General features: G+C 43.5%; 1 protein-coding gene across 1 annotated transcript in view; it reads left to right on the top strand.

Moving 5' to 3' along the window:
* Positions 1-15,227, top strand: part of LOC110489811 (uncharacterized) — a 63,764-nt gene that overhangs the window by 34,730 nt on the left and 13,807 nt on the right. Inside the window, exon 4 of the mRNA XM_021562737.3 lies at positions 13,261-13,388. Coding sequence (XP_021418412.1) covers positions 13,261-13,388 — 128 coding nt within the window. The remainder of the gene's footprint in view (positions 1-13,260; positions 13,389-15,227) is intronic.

Below are 15,227 nucleotides of genomic sequence, written 5' to 3'. Positions count from 1 at the left end.
TCATAAATGCAACTTCTGTTTTTGAACCAATGCATAAAGAATCAGGTAAACATATAGCTGCTATAGTTTCTTATCAACATTTCAAACCACAAATACCCAAGACTTTGTCAAACCAACACACCATGCTAGCTATTCCTTTTTAGAAAATGTTGTCATTGGATATCAATGTGAGACCACACCTGTCCTTTGAAATACACCTTCGTTATGTCTGAGTGTACCATATCCACAGTCCCTTTCCTTTTTCCTGTGTGATTGATGTGACTGGGTCCTTCGTTTCTAACCAGCACATCTTACATTCAATGACTTGAGGTGATAGGAACAAGTCATGAAAATGTTCTACCAAGGCTATATAGCCAGTATCATCTGACTGACATCATGTCTGTATAGCATTCAACTGCAACATCAAGCGCATCAGCCCTAATGCATTTTAGATAGATCTGTCTATAGGACTCTGGTACTCTGGCCACTACTGGGGATGTCAGCTAACCACATGGTCTGGCTGCCCAACAATTTGGCCCCACTCCAACCATTCAGCCAATCATGGGCCCCTCTCCAACCATCCAGCCAATCATGGGCCCCACTCCAACAATCCTAGCCACAGGTTTCTTCCTTCAGCTGCTAGCAAAACACCAACCCAAAAAACAGTTTATTTGCTCAGGATGATAGGAGAACTTCATTACTGTGGCAGCGATAATTACCAGTGTTATCTGGCAAAGCGTGCCACACATTAGGGCACACATGTAACGTATCCAATTTCCCTCCCTTTTCATCTCACTAAGGTTCCCACATGTTCTCAGGACATCCTGTAGCATGGCTTCATGTCTTCAAAGGTCCTGATGGGTCTAGACATCATTGCGTTTAGTCATTGGCAATATTTGATTAGCTTTCTGTCTCTAACGTTGAGACAGGATCTGACAGATGATCCTTACGACATGCTTTGAAGGAGCGCCCTATAGGGCAACATAGTGAAGTCCACGTGTTTCCAATATAACTTAAATGAACTTTTCTCCACTAAGAGTGATCATGGGTGATCTACAATATTGATATGAAAAATGTAAGATTGCAGGTCGCCATTTCAGGCCATTCACTCTTTACAGGGAGTTTGTTAACAGTGGCCCATTCTCGTGACAAGGTCTGGGTGAAATCTCTGGCACCTACTCCCCCTAAATATTGCCTGTGAGATTAATTTTTTGATAGTCATTTGGTCTAAAAAAAATAATGGCTTTAAGCTGGATTCACCATCCCATTGAACACCCTCTTCTTTTAGGCTTTGAGAAAGGGAATGAGAAGGCCTTTTCTAATTTCCACTATCCCATCACAAAAAGTTCTATACTGACTGGCATCGTTTTCAATCCATAAACATTTAGGAATGAGAAGTAATTTAGTTTCTAGCGTTTCATTTGGCCCTTTACCTAAATGAGGGATTTAAAATCGCTGTGGCCTAAACCTGCAACAGGAATCAAGTCTGACTCACATGAAAACCATAATAATATTTTGGATAATTTGTGCCAATTCACCTTTAGGATATGAGATGCTAGGCATCAGTGTGAGAGAAAAAAGACAGAGGCAGGCCAGGCCTTGCCAGAATCTAGAATGCTGAGCTCTTTATTGAATAGTGCAGATAATTACTCCATTCACTGTTTTGGAAGAGGGAGACCCGGGCCAAAAGCAGCTGGAAGTTGAGAGGCTGCCAGCTTTCCATGGGCCGTTCTGTGTCAGTAGTCGGCGGAGAAGGACATGGCTGTGGCAGCTCCAAGGTTCCAAGGTCTAGGCCCCCTGTCTGTTTTCCTCCTCTCCCCAGGATACAGCTGCATGATTCAGTCCCTGACAGGGCCGACAGGGCCTTGGAGCCCCCCCCCCCCCCCCCAATCTGGGCCTAGCTAGGCCAGGCAACTGTCCCTATTGCCCTCCGGAGGTCTCCTGCTTGTTACTCTATGGCACGATCCAAAATCATGGAAGCCTCTGCTTGACTGGAGCTCTGCTGGCAGGCTGCTCACTGATGCCCTGACCTAGCTGCTCATCGGATCAGCAGTAAAACCCAGGCAGATTCATACACTGCTGTAATCTGGTTTAATGAAAAACATTGTAAACACTGGGCAGTTGTAGATGAGGGTAAACATAGAAACAACCACTCACTCACACACACACACACACACAATAGGCATTTTAGAGGTGTCCGTTTTGGGGATTATTCTCACAGTGGACTCATGTTCAGGATGGCAATTATTCCCCTCAAAATATCACAAGCCGTGCACATCAAAAGCTTAAGGCCCAGCCCCAATGGTCCATTACACGTTGATCTCAATCGAGAAGCGATTAACACAGATGGAACAGCTGTCTGGTGCTGTCCCGGTTGTTTTGGGTAACGAGGGACAAATTCAGGAGTAACTTATGTTCAGCTATTTCATCATGCACTCAACTGATCCACTGCTTCACTCAGTGAGGTTTTTTGATCTTACTGGTGGAGACCAAGGTATAAGGATATGAACAGAGAAAGACAGGAGTTTGAGGGATGGGGAGCAGTAATGTGGGGGAGGTTTTGAATTGACCTCAGAGGTGATGCTGTTACACCCCGGCAGCTCCCCCTCGGGCTTCCGTGAGAAGAGCTCTGCTTTTTTTCCTAGTAGAGGGAGGGACCAGCCCCAAATCAGATCACGTGGTAATATGATAATCGCATGGCTTGGTGGCCTGGCAGCTCACCAACAACACCAAAATCCCCTCCTCCTCCATCGCTCCTCCTCACCCCTCTGGAGAAGGCGGTTGGGATAGTAGCATAAAAATCCTCTCCTCCTCTTTCCTCCTCTCCTCCTCCTCCTCCCAGACGATTGGAATAGTAGCTCCAGTGGCAATGGCTGTTAGACAAACCATTAGCCCCCAGCGACTGCATCCTGCATCTCAAATAAATCCAGTCAGTTTAGTATTTCGCCCTCATGTTTGATTTTTTCATAAACAACATTGAGCACGGAATGTAGCGGAAATCTAGGGGGGGAATAGATTGTGACGGAAATTCATGTGCATGTATAGTGAGAAAAATGTGCCTATATTGAGAGTGACAGTAGTTAAGTGGAACAGAAGACAAGTTATTGTATAGTGTGTACACTGGACGCTAAAGCTTCATTGGATGAGCAATATATACTGTACCAGTCAAAGTTTGGACACACCTACTCATTCAAGGGTTTTTTCTTTATTTTTACTATTTTCTACATTGTAGAATAATAGTGAAGACATCAAAACTATGAAATAACACATATGGAATCATGTAGTAACCAAAAAAGTGTCAAAATATATTTTATATTTGAGATTCTTCAAAATAGCCACCCTTTGCCTTGATGACAGCTTTGCAAACACTTGGCATTCTCTCAACCAGCTTCATGAGGAATGCTTTTCCAACAATCTTGAAGGAGTTTCCACATATGCTGAGCACTTGTTGATGAGCACTGAGCACTTGAGATGTGTTTTTTACTTGAACTCTGTGAAGCATTGATTTGGGCTGCAATTTCTGAGGCTGGTCACTCTAATGAACTTTTCCTCTGCAGCAGAGGCAACTCTGGGTCTTACTTTCCTGTGGCGGTCCTCGTGAGAGCCAGTCACATCATAGTGCCTGATGGTTTTTGTGACTGCACTTCAAGAAACTTTAAAAGTTCTTGAAATGTTCGGTATTCACTGACCTTCATGTCTTAAAGAAATGATAGACTGTCGTTTCTCTTTGCTTATTTGAGCTGTTTTTGCCATAATTGGACTTGGTCTTTTACCAAATAGGGCTATCTTCTGTATACCACTCCTACCTTGTCACAACACAACTGATTGACTCAAACATATTAAGAAGGAAAGAAATTCCACAAAGAGAGAGAGAGAGAGAGAGAGAGAGAGAGAGAGAGAGAGAGAGAGTTCAGCAGGGCTGGCTGTGTAGCTCTGGTGGGGGCCTGCGTGACTCCCGTGGCTCTTCCCCTTTTAGCAGGCTTGCGTGATCTGGTGGTCGCTTGCCGTCAAGCGCGTGAGCCTCAACAGCCTGCAGGGAGATCGCACCAATGGGGATGCATGGGAAAATAACCCCCATTCTCTTCTCTCCACCCGCCTTACATTATAATGAAGTGATTGGAATAAACAGGGAAAACAATGTTTGTATGTATAAATAATGCTGGCTGTGACATGTGAATAGGGCGAACGGGAGATTGTCGAGAGGGCTGAAGTGGGTGGTCACGAACGAGGCACATGACATTGAACAATGTTGTGTATGATGTTTTATGACATGCAGTATGTCAAATCCAAAGTCACATACGAGCCAGAAGAAAATGTCACGCAACATTTGTTGACTGCACTGATCCACATTATGTCCATAATACGATCCATATATTGTTATTGATTACACATTGATCATTGATTTGTTAAGAATCAATAACTGGCTATTCCTTGATGTTCCCCCATGATATTGTGACCAGGGGGAGCATCAAAAACCACAGCAACAGCTAGAGGCCGGGACTAGGAACTGCAAATAAGTGAGAATAAAGTGGTAAATATGCTCACTAGTTTAGAGATTAAGTGATCGCCGGGGTCCGGATCATACCTAGCATGTCAATCTATCTTTGGTCGACTTCGAGGTGTTGTGTGACAGGTAGATTGTCGCTCGGGCTGCAAGGTCCGTCCGCGCCTTGTGAATCAGGTTATTCCTCGCTGCATAGAGAGCCGATTGGACGGTTGCCATGTGGTGCAAGTTTACTGTACCTCTTTCATCAGAGGCAGTATTAACAATGTCAATGCCAACAGGGTCCATGACTCTTCAGCTCATTGGCTCTCTGTCTCCCCTCATCAGTAATGTTACACAACAACACTAGCTTATTAAGCCTCACGCTAACTCTTAGCAATCTGATTAGTGTGGCCAAAAAGTAAAGTAGGGGGTGCTTATATTTGTCCTCTTTCACACATGTACAAGTGTGTTTGTAACCTGTAGTGTAAAATAGAAATGTGTTTTTTTTACATATCCCACTCATGAGACACCCTCGGAGAGTAGGGTTAAATTTCAGCTTGGGAATTCCAACTAGCATCCTTTCGGTTACTGGTCCAACGCTTGAACCGCTAAGTGTGGCTGATGCGGCTTGTGACAGCAGCCACACTTTAAATATTGTACAAAAAAAATATTATTTAGCTCACTAGTCCTCGTACATAGTTTATGCTAGAAATGCCATTCAATCTTTAAAACGTGTAGACTGGTCTGGAATAGAGTGCTTGCTTACAACTTTTTGATACCATTTATATGTTTTAAACTATATCACTTTTATTAAACTGCAGCCACTTTAATGGGTTTTATTCAACATGCTAAACCTCCCATTGTGAAACACTCTAATTCTGAAACTGTGACTTCCAACAGTCTATTTACTGTAAACAATGTAACTTTTGACACAAATCAGCTACTCTGACCACTTTCCTAGCACTGTAATCAAAATTGTAGATGGTATGATATCTTGGTCTACTTCTCTGCTATTCAAATCTGAAATCAGAACAGAATATCTTCTACCAATCATATGGTGAAGCTGTTTTAGTAATAACATCAACTACTTTGTCTCAACTTTTAGAAACAACTGACATTTTAACCACTTTCCCAATCAAAATAGACAATATTTTTTAAAATATATCACCTGTCTACTTCTCTGCTATTTAATTCAGAACACAAATAACTTTTTACAAATCAATAGATACAATTGTTTTTGTCACTGGCGCAGCACATTCTAAGCATGAGATGAGTGAGTAAACATTGTGACGTTTGACACAAATCGCCTACTTTGACCACTTTCCCAACAAGTTAGACAAAACATTTGAGCGTATTAAACCTTTGTCTACTTATCTGCTATTTAAATCAGAAATCAGAACACTTCTTCCACTACCACAAAAATACTTTTAAAGAGCTGAAGCAAGGCACACAATTTTCCTTAATGGAAAATGACCATCTAAATGATCATTAACCTACGCTCTGCTGTGCATACTGCTTGGCTATACTAACTCTTGATAGAGATATAAACATGCATGCAATAGGTGTGGTGGCGGCCGGCTGGGGATGTTGAATGAAACTGAAGAGAACAGTTCAGGGCCCATATGTGCTTTCCCACAAAGCTGTTTTCCTTGGCGTTAATGTTAAACAGGCACGGTAGTGCAACATGGAAAGATGCAAAGTCCTACTGGCAGAAGGATGCTGCTGTAGCTCAGGTTAGCATAGTGAGCTTGCATTGCGTGTTGTGGGTGCCTTACTGCGGTGCTCTCCGGCCCAGCTCCCATATTGATTCACCTCGCTGGACCATCTGCACACTATTATTTCCCTCAATGGGCTGAAACGGACCATAATCTTTTTTTAACAGATTACTTCTCTTGTTGCGTGGGATAAAGATTCCAAGGGCTCACTGTTGCAATACTTCATCAGATGAAGGTGGCGATAACATTCCAAGCAAAAACACATCTTTCTGAGACAAGTGTCAGGTCCTGGCCTGCACTGGTTAGCTAGAAAGTGTATCCTCAAAACAGACCAAAGCTAAGTGTTGACCAGTTAAGTAGAAGGACAATACTATCCGTGTTAATAAGCGTATGTGCTTTCTCTTGGGGATAGGCTTCAAACGTCGGAATCCATTGCTTGCGGTGCACTTCTCTCTATTTGTCTGTCCAGGCTTTAAACCTTCGCTTCTCCTCTTTCTCTTCTCGTGATGGAATGTTGCTCCGCAATCAAGGTACCAAAATAGAGGGCTCCAAAACGAATAATTATTTCCAAAACGAATAATTCTTAGGACTAGCGCGTTGTTTGACTTGTCTTAAGTGTTTCCCACGCAGGTTAAATAAGTAGAAGAACTGGAAAGCTATATTCAAGGGATTCATTGTCAGGTTCATCGTTGTTGGCAAAACATTCTCTCCTTTTAAGTGAGTTCTTAACTCACGGCTAAAGTAAAGTCTCAATCCATTTTCATAAAGAAAAAATTGCAGAGACGATTCAGCTTTCACATGGATTGAATATACTGAATGAAAAATAAAAAATGTGATCTGCTACATAATTCTTTAATGTTCTGGAACTGAGGCCTTGGGCCCCAAAGTAGAGTGTGTTTTACTCTGACTTTGATTAAGTGGATTTACTTCAGGACCTTGGACCCTACCAAACACTTACAATAACTCTGCTACAGAGCCAAGATCACACAACATCCCATATGGCTCTCACTCCCCCTCTCTGTATTTGCCATCATTTCAAAATGCTATAAAACATGGATGTTTTATACTGTACACCACATCTGGAAACACGTCTATTTCAGTCCCAACGTTGTTTGTTTTTAGTGTAAATGGGAGCTTTTCAATTCAGATTGTGCTCTAATAAAACTTCAAATCAATTACATTTTTACAGTTTACAGCTTACTAAATGAGTTTACAGCTTACTAAAAGAGTTGACTCGCATGTGTGTACGTACATTTGGCCTATATTTTGTAAATACATTAAAGTAAGTTTCAGAGAACGTACCCTCTGTTCATTCTCCTTTTAAACAATTAATGAATCGCTGGTTAAGTATGTTTACACCCTGCTTGTGAAAATGGAGATTATGTCAATAGAAAAGTACAGCAATAGCCTCTTTATTGTGGCGAGTTGCAATCCCCATTTGTACTTTTACTATCCTGCAGTTTTCTGAATGTTGCACTCCCACCATTCTTGTCAGAACATGAATCAAAAGGAAAAGCTATAAATAGCTCTTGACGGGGACACACACACGCACACACACACACACACACACACACACACACACACACACACACACACACACACACACACACACACACACACACACACACACACACAAAGTAGGTTATTAATGGGTGTTGAGGCCTCAGACAATGCAGTGTGTGAGGTCTCCAGCTCCGGTTTTATATCACTGTAAAACGCAACCCCTTGGTCTCTCTCTCTTACATGAATAGATGGCTAGCCCCAACCCATATGACTGGGACGGGAGAGAACTTCAACGGGCAACAAGATATTGTTGATAAAGCAACAGAGAAGCCAGTCCCCCAGCCCCTGCCCATAACAGAGTCAAGCTTTATCGCAATGACCCTTGGCGTCTGGAAGAGGAGGAACCCAGAAACAAATGAATTAGCAAGTTTAGTTTATCAAAGGAAACCGTTATTTACTACAGATAGAAATAGAACTGCTGTATACATCCAGTCAGTCAGAGTGCCGCTGCGGCTGAAACAATGGAGTTGCCCATTGATTCCCAGGGAACGTTCTCACCGTGCGTGTCTCCTTCTAATCCTGTCTTGGAAACTAGTGGAGGGTAAGGAAAATGACTCACTGATTGGTCTATCCTGGTCTGACCTGCTGGAGATGAATAAAATATGTGACTGATATCCACATAAGGAACTTTAAGATAGATCACTGGCAAAACAAACCCTCAGCTCATTGAACGGCGCTTTAGTAAGCCTATAACCAAATGGAAATTCACTGATGATTTCATTTGGGCACTAGAAAAAAAATGCTTCCTGCTTAATTTCCTCATCTCATGCTAATGGATACACTCCTTGTGGCCATTTGCTTAAACGTATTTGCATGTTGTTGGTCTTCCCAATGGAGTGGATAAGTAGCGGAAAACATGGATTTGGTTTGTTTTCCCATTACATGACATGGAGCACTCCGGAATGTTATTGAGGCCACATTGCTGCCGTAGAGGTGGTCAAGGCTGACATGTTGCCATGAAATCTTTTGCTCGAGTTACCTTTAGCTTCAGATATGTCTGGGTAATATACAAACCTATGATAGTCTATTTTGAATGTCAAACAATATACTGAATGGAAGTATCTGCACCAGTTATATGCCAGTAACATTCAAGCCGTAAGTTCAAACATTTAAGTTACTGTATGTTTTGTCAGTTTTGTCAAATAGTAGTGACACCGTACAGTTTGTTTCCTGTGAAAAAGCTTTGCTATTTGGGGTCTATGTAGACACTTCCATTACCCTCCAATTCTGAGCCAATTATAACAGCAATGGAAGCAATCATGTTTCTATGAAAACCTCTGTTTATATGATATAATTTCTTCTTTGTCCTGATATCACTTCCCTTTGCTCTGTATCTTCAGCTACAAATGAGCCTTTTGTTTTCATGTGCTCACAGAGAGAGAAAAAAAAGTTCCCTCTAGAAATATGGCTTCCGCTAGCTGTCCTGCTCTCCATGAAATCACTCACTTGATTCTAATCCACAGTGAAAGATGAAATGTGTGATTTTCCCCCCCAATTGGAGTTGGCTTTTGTTTTATGAAACAGAAATGGCGAGTTGCCAAGTCTAGGTTACAACAACATATTCACTGAGATATAACTATCTTTTACATGGAACAAACTTCCTTTTTATGTTATAAAAACAACATGTCAGATTAAGGATTTATAGTTCTAATGCGAACGTGGTATTTGATTTAGAATGACAACAATAACACAAATTATACTACAGTGTTATGGCATTATAACAAGGCAATAAAACTCAGCAACTGAACCGACAACAAATGGCTTCTGTTTCTCTGCAGAAACTACAGCGGAACAAATCCTCTGCCGAAGTAGCTGCCCTCTTCCTTTAGTTAGTCCGTCCTCAAATTCATGCCACATTACCTAAAAAAGAGAGTTCCGCATATTCGATACATCATAATGAAGAATTAGGTTCCATTACACTGCAGGCTTAACCTTTGCAGAGAGCATTCAGTGCTTGCCAGCATTCATCAATATTTAACAGCTGTTGTTATTATGAAATTCTTTATAGGCTAATGTGGCTTGCCGGCTTGCACGCAAGGGTTTGGCCAGATGCCAGCGCTCTGTCAGGGACCAGAGAGAAGATTGACAGACGGTTAGTTTGCGTGACAACGGGGCTTCGGTCAGCCAGCTCCTACTCTGCCTGTACTGCGGCTCCCTCCCCTCTCCCTCTCTCTTCCTCCCTCTCTTCTCTCTCTCTCTCTCTCTCTCCCTCCCGCTCTTCTCTCTCTCCCTCCCTCCCTCGCTTCTCTCTCTCTCTCTCTCCCCCCTCTCTTCTCTCTCTCTCGCTCTCCCTCCCTCCCTCTCCCTCTGGAGTTTCTCGTTCTGCTGTGGATTTCCTGAGCTGCAGAAGGAGGGAGAAAGGGGAGGCAGGAATAGGCAAAGGGGGTGGCTGTCAGCCACTTGCCTTCCCCTCCCCAACCCCACCACCCCATCGCCTCAAGTGAAGATATGTGTGCTCTCTGCGTGCACGCAAGGCCTTTCAGAGGGTAGGGGAACAAAGTGGAGCTCTCAAATGTGACTGGAACTCTATAAAAGCCCACAGGCTCTGCCAAAAGATGGCACCCCGGTAATATTTACAAGGCTGGGAGCTGAACGCTAGGCCTTCCCAGGGAGCAGCAATAAAAGACTGCACTTCTGTGGAGACTTGACAATACTATATTGACACACAGGGAAAATGCAAGACAGGGCTGTTTTGATTTTTTTTTTAAGTCTCATAATGAATTCACACTTTTTGAGCAATTTGTATGAATTAATATAGATCTATTGAGTAGACTACTAAAACAGTCATTTTAGGCTTTCCATTCCATTCAACCCAAAAAATGGGGACCAAATTACTCAAGAAATGTGAGTGCTTTTTATTTATTTATGAACTGCACGGGTAGCAATCTCAGAAAGCATGTGAGAGGATACAGACAATGAGATATGACACTTTCCAGCATTGCACGCAATACCTATAATTCTACCCTCCCTCCCCTCTTCCCTTCCTTCTGAACCCCAGACTGGTTCTCTCAGTTGCTCATTGCCTTGTGAAACATATCTTTGTGTGCCTATAATGGCTATTACACCAGGAATAAGAGCGTGTCGCATGGTGAACAGATGAATGAATGATTTGATCTTGTGACATGTCACGCCACAGCCTCTATCTCCGCTTCCTCGTTTGGTAGACAGGAGGAAGTGGGTAAGAGAGGGATGTTACACGTAAAGAGGGTGCGTGACGAACCCCACTTTTTCAGCCGCACTTGGCTCCACCCGCAGAAGCTGACCCCCCTTGCATCCCCCAACACACACAACCCATCGTTAGGCAGCATCCACGGTAGCCCAAAGTTTCTGGCGTTGACACCCTGCTTAACACGATCAAGTCAACAGATGCCACCTCCAACACGCACACATCACCACCACCACCGTACTAGTTTGTCCTCTTTTACTCATTAGCAGCCAAAGCCTAGCCTACTCATTGGAGCCTTACCAAAACGAGCATCCTTGTCCGTCCCCTTTCTACTTGAACAAAGCACTGCGGAAAGGTCAGGGGAAGCGCTAAGTTGAGATGAGGTGCTGATTGAAGAAAGGCAGGGGAATCTCAGCTTACTGGGCCTGAGGCTGCTGGAGGAGTCCCCGGCCATGGATGCCCAAGTATAGTACCCATTTGAGTCCCCTCACTCTCAAAATGAGGGGGGCTGTGAGCACATAGGGCACCTCACCTCCTTCCCAATGTGTCCACTTCACAAGCTGTGTATTTGACTGATGGGTATTAGCCATGCTTTTAGATGATGCACCATATATGACTATATATGAAGTCCTGTGGTTTTAGGAACACACCTGTAATGTTCTTGGCTCAACCACAGACTGCTACTGATATTTGAGGGCTGTATTATTTAAAGCAGGGAGAGTAAGAAGGACCACTTATACCCTCATAATTGGGCCTCTAGTGTACATATCCTGGCAGTGGTCACCTCACCCTAAACAGAGTGTCTGAATAGAGAGCATATAAACGTTGAATCATTAGGTTTTCTGTTTTCTTTGAGACAACACCAAAACAAGGGTAATGAATAAAGTCACTGTTGGCTGAGGAAGCACTACTCCAATGATTAATCATCCAGTATGTTTGTCTTTCCGGACTTGCATCCTCTCCAAGGCTTTCGTAAGGGCTAGAGTAGAGTGTGTGTGTGTGTGTGTGTGTGTGTGTGTGTGTGTGTGTGTGTGTGTGTGTGTGTGTGTGTGTGTGTGTGTGTGTGTGTGTGTGTGTGTGTGTGTGTGTGTGTGTGTGTGTGTGTGTGTGTTAGTGAAAAAAACATGGTCATTGAAAAACTCTGATTCATTACCTGCCCTGGTTTCCACCAGTCAGACTAAACTGAGGTGACTGTAGAATACAAGTGCGTGAGGGGAGAGTAGGTGGTGAAGTAGGTAGAATACGCCTTGTGTATTGAAGTAAAGATTCAACCTGTGGTTAAAAGAGAGAAGGAACATGAACGTATAGTTATAGCCTTTGTATCATATTATGAATTGAAAAAAAAGAGAAAGAACAAAACACAAGTGGGGGTAAAAAGTGGTTCAAATAGCTTGCGTGCCCCGGCCGGGTTTAAGTGCAGGGAATTTGTCAGAAGTCACGAAAAGTTGCTGCTCGCCGGTGTAGGCTGTAGAACCAGCAGAGGTGTGGAAAAAACAAGGGAGGGGTTGTGGCTGAGTGGAGCATAGGGAGCGGGTTAAAATGAGTCCTGGGTGTTGGTAGAATACACCGTAAGGTCCTGGCGCTTGCTCCTTCATTGGGACCATGGCCCGGTGAGTGTGCGTGACTGTGTAGGTTTGACAGACCGGCCACTGATCCAATCTGTGTGGAGTAAGGTTGGGGTCAATTCCAGCCAATTCAGGAAGTACACTGAAATTCCAATTCCCTTCAATGCTTTTCAATGAGGAAAATAAGGATTTGGAATTTGGTTTACTTTTTGAATTGACCATGTATACGTTCAACAGCGAGTAAGAAACCAAATAAAATAGGATAGTCTGTGTGTTTTGTCTTTACAGTGCAGGATAACAGGAGAGCTCTATGGGTTTAATAGTCTCAGGGAAATGTTAAAAGCCAGTGTGTGCACACTGTTTCGTGCCAATCAGTTCAGAAAATGCCATTTTGTGAGGTTTTTCCAAAGTAAAGAGTGAGCCATGTGGTGGAAACGTGTCTGGGGAATCCCGTAAACGTTGCTCTTCTTAAATACCCCATCCTCACTGCTTAATACTTGTATTTAACTGGGAATATGTTGTGTCGGGTTATGCCTAACACATGTTAATGATTTACCTTTCTCCTCTCCCATGCAACACAATTGTATGTATCGATGTTGACATGGATTTCCATACTGATAAAGCCAGTTGATTAAAAAAATGTTGGGCAAATCGCTTGAATTTGTCCACCACTAACTAAGAACAAGTTAAGGTCAAGTCCCTAGTCATGGAGAATAGACACTTTGTAACTCTTATATTATGTGGGGACTCTCCATTTCTGAGTTTTTCCTATCTCATATTTTCCAGTGACTCATGAGAAGCCGTCCAACAGAAAACATATCAGTCCATCCACCAACCCCCTCCCCGAGCCCAGAAAAGACAGCCTGCCTATGGCTATGGGCAACAGCATAACAGAGAGTGGGCTCCTTCTGGAGGTAAGCAGCCAAACGTGTATGTGTGTGTAAGTGTGTGTGTGTGTGTGTGTTGTCATGGTTAGAGAGTGTGCCTGTCACAACAGTGACACAACAGCGAGGGGTGAGGGGCCGGGAAGGGAGGGCTGTTGCCCATGCTCTGACCTCCACTGGAGCGATCTAATATGGCATGACGGACGTGGGGATGGTGGATAGAGAGGGAATGGATAAGTGCAGTTTAGCTCCAATAGATACCAGATACCAGTTGCCCCCCTGCTGGGTTGCTGACGGGAAACTGACTTAAAAACCCAGAGCCATGGAAATGGGCAGGTTAGCATTTTTCACCATGAATCTTATTCTGGAGGCAGCATTGGTGGTCACTAGCTGGCAAAGCCACAGTCATAAAATTGGATTTTAAACCTAACCTTAACCACACTGCTAAACCTAATGCCTAATCCTAACCTTAAATTAAGGCCAAAAAGCACATTTTTGTTTTCATGAATTTGTACAATAACCAATTTTGACAGGCCCATCTAGCTGAAATCGCTCAGTTCTGCCTCCAGTGCAAGATTCATGACAATAAATGTTAACTTGCTGAAAATGCACTGAGAGAAATCTCAGCCACTGGTGCTAAAATGAGAGCATAAGAGGAGAGAGGAGGTGCAAGATTGAAGAGTAGTCCTGCAAAATACGAGATGTTGTTAAAGTGTCTGTACCACTGCATTATGAAGTGACTGACTCCATACCAGCCAAACAGGTGCATGGCTGATGAATGTGAACAACAGTATGTTCGTGAGAGGCCCAGCTCAACTGGAGCTAGTCCTGAGCTATAATACACATGTGAACAGTGTGCTCAGATCATTGTTTGTGATGTAATTAGGCATTCAATGTGCTAATTAGTGTTTATTAAACAAAGGGTTATAACACTATTCCTGACCCCCCCCCCCCCCCCCCCCCCCCCACACACACACACAGAGAGAGAGAAGAGCCCAGTGAGGCTTCAGTTAAAGTGTTGGGCTGTCACAACACAGGTTATAAACAAAGTCGATTGACTGTGGCAATAATGTGTCGCCTTTCATTGCGTGACTCCAGAAATGACTAGCTTCGCGGTGGTTGCCATTGCTGTTAGGACGGGCTCCCCTGGGGCAGCGAGAGGATGCCAGTGAGTTTCCCCTCTCTCTCCCTGCCGGCTGCCGCAGATGACTCAAAACACTAGGAACAGCTCTTTTTCACCGTGACCCTGGCACTGCTGCTTTGATCTCACGGTGACAATGTGAGAGAGGAGGAAACCTATCAAATGTGTGGAAACAAAGGCATGTCACCCCTCCACCCCCCTCCCTCTCTCTCTCTCTCTCCCTCAGCGCAGCCCTCTGCCGTGTCCAAATGTAGTGAGCGTATTTTTGGTAATGCGTGCAAACTGCCTCTTAAGAGTTGTAAGTCAAAGCTTTTAACCTTCCACCTCGTTTATAGGACCCATGAGGGTCTTTCGACTTTGAATTTGAAATGTTTTCTTGTCCGGGCCAGGAGCAGGTGCAAGTTTCCATTACTTAATGCTATCGGAATTCCATGAACCGGGAGAAAAATAAATGCTGGGAAGCAGTGATTTTAAAATGCTCCCCTTTTCGCTTTGTGAAAACAAATGGTAGAGAGAAAGAGAGAGAATTCCAACCAGGGGATTGTATTGATAGTGTGATTCAGTGGCATCTGGCTAAGAGAGAACATATCATATCTGAGGGGTTGGCTAGAGTGCTGCAGCATCATGAACACAGTGACAGCTCTGTCTATGAACCATCTTGGTGTGTAATGTATTATGAATTCATTAACCAGCACGTATGTATTGGACTGTTATAGTGCTATGAATTA

The sequence above is a fragment of the Oncorhynchus mykiss genome, chromosome 15, assembly GCF_057628025.1.
Source record: "Oncorhynchus mykiss isolate SJ-2025 chromosome 15, ASM5762802v1, whole genome shotgun sequence".
Taxonomy (NCBI): Eukaryota; Metazoa; Chordata; class Actinopteri; order Salmoniformes; family Salmonidae; genus Oncorhynchus; species Oncorhynchus mykiss.
The sequence above is the reverse complement of the archived record's forward strand: the minus strand, read 5'-3'. Positions and strand labels throughout refer to the sequence as shown.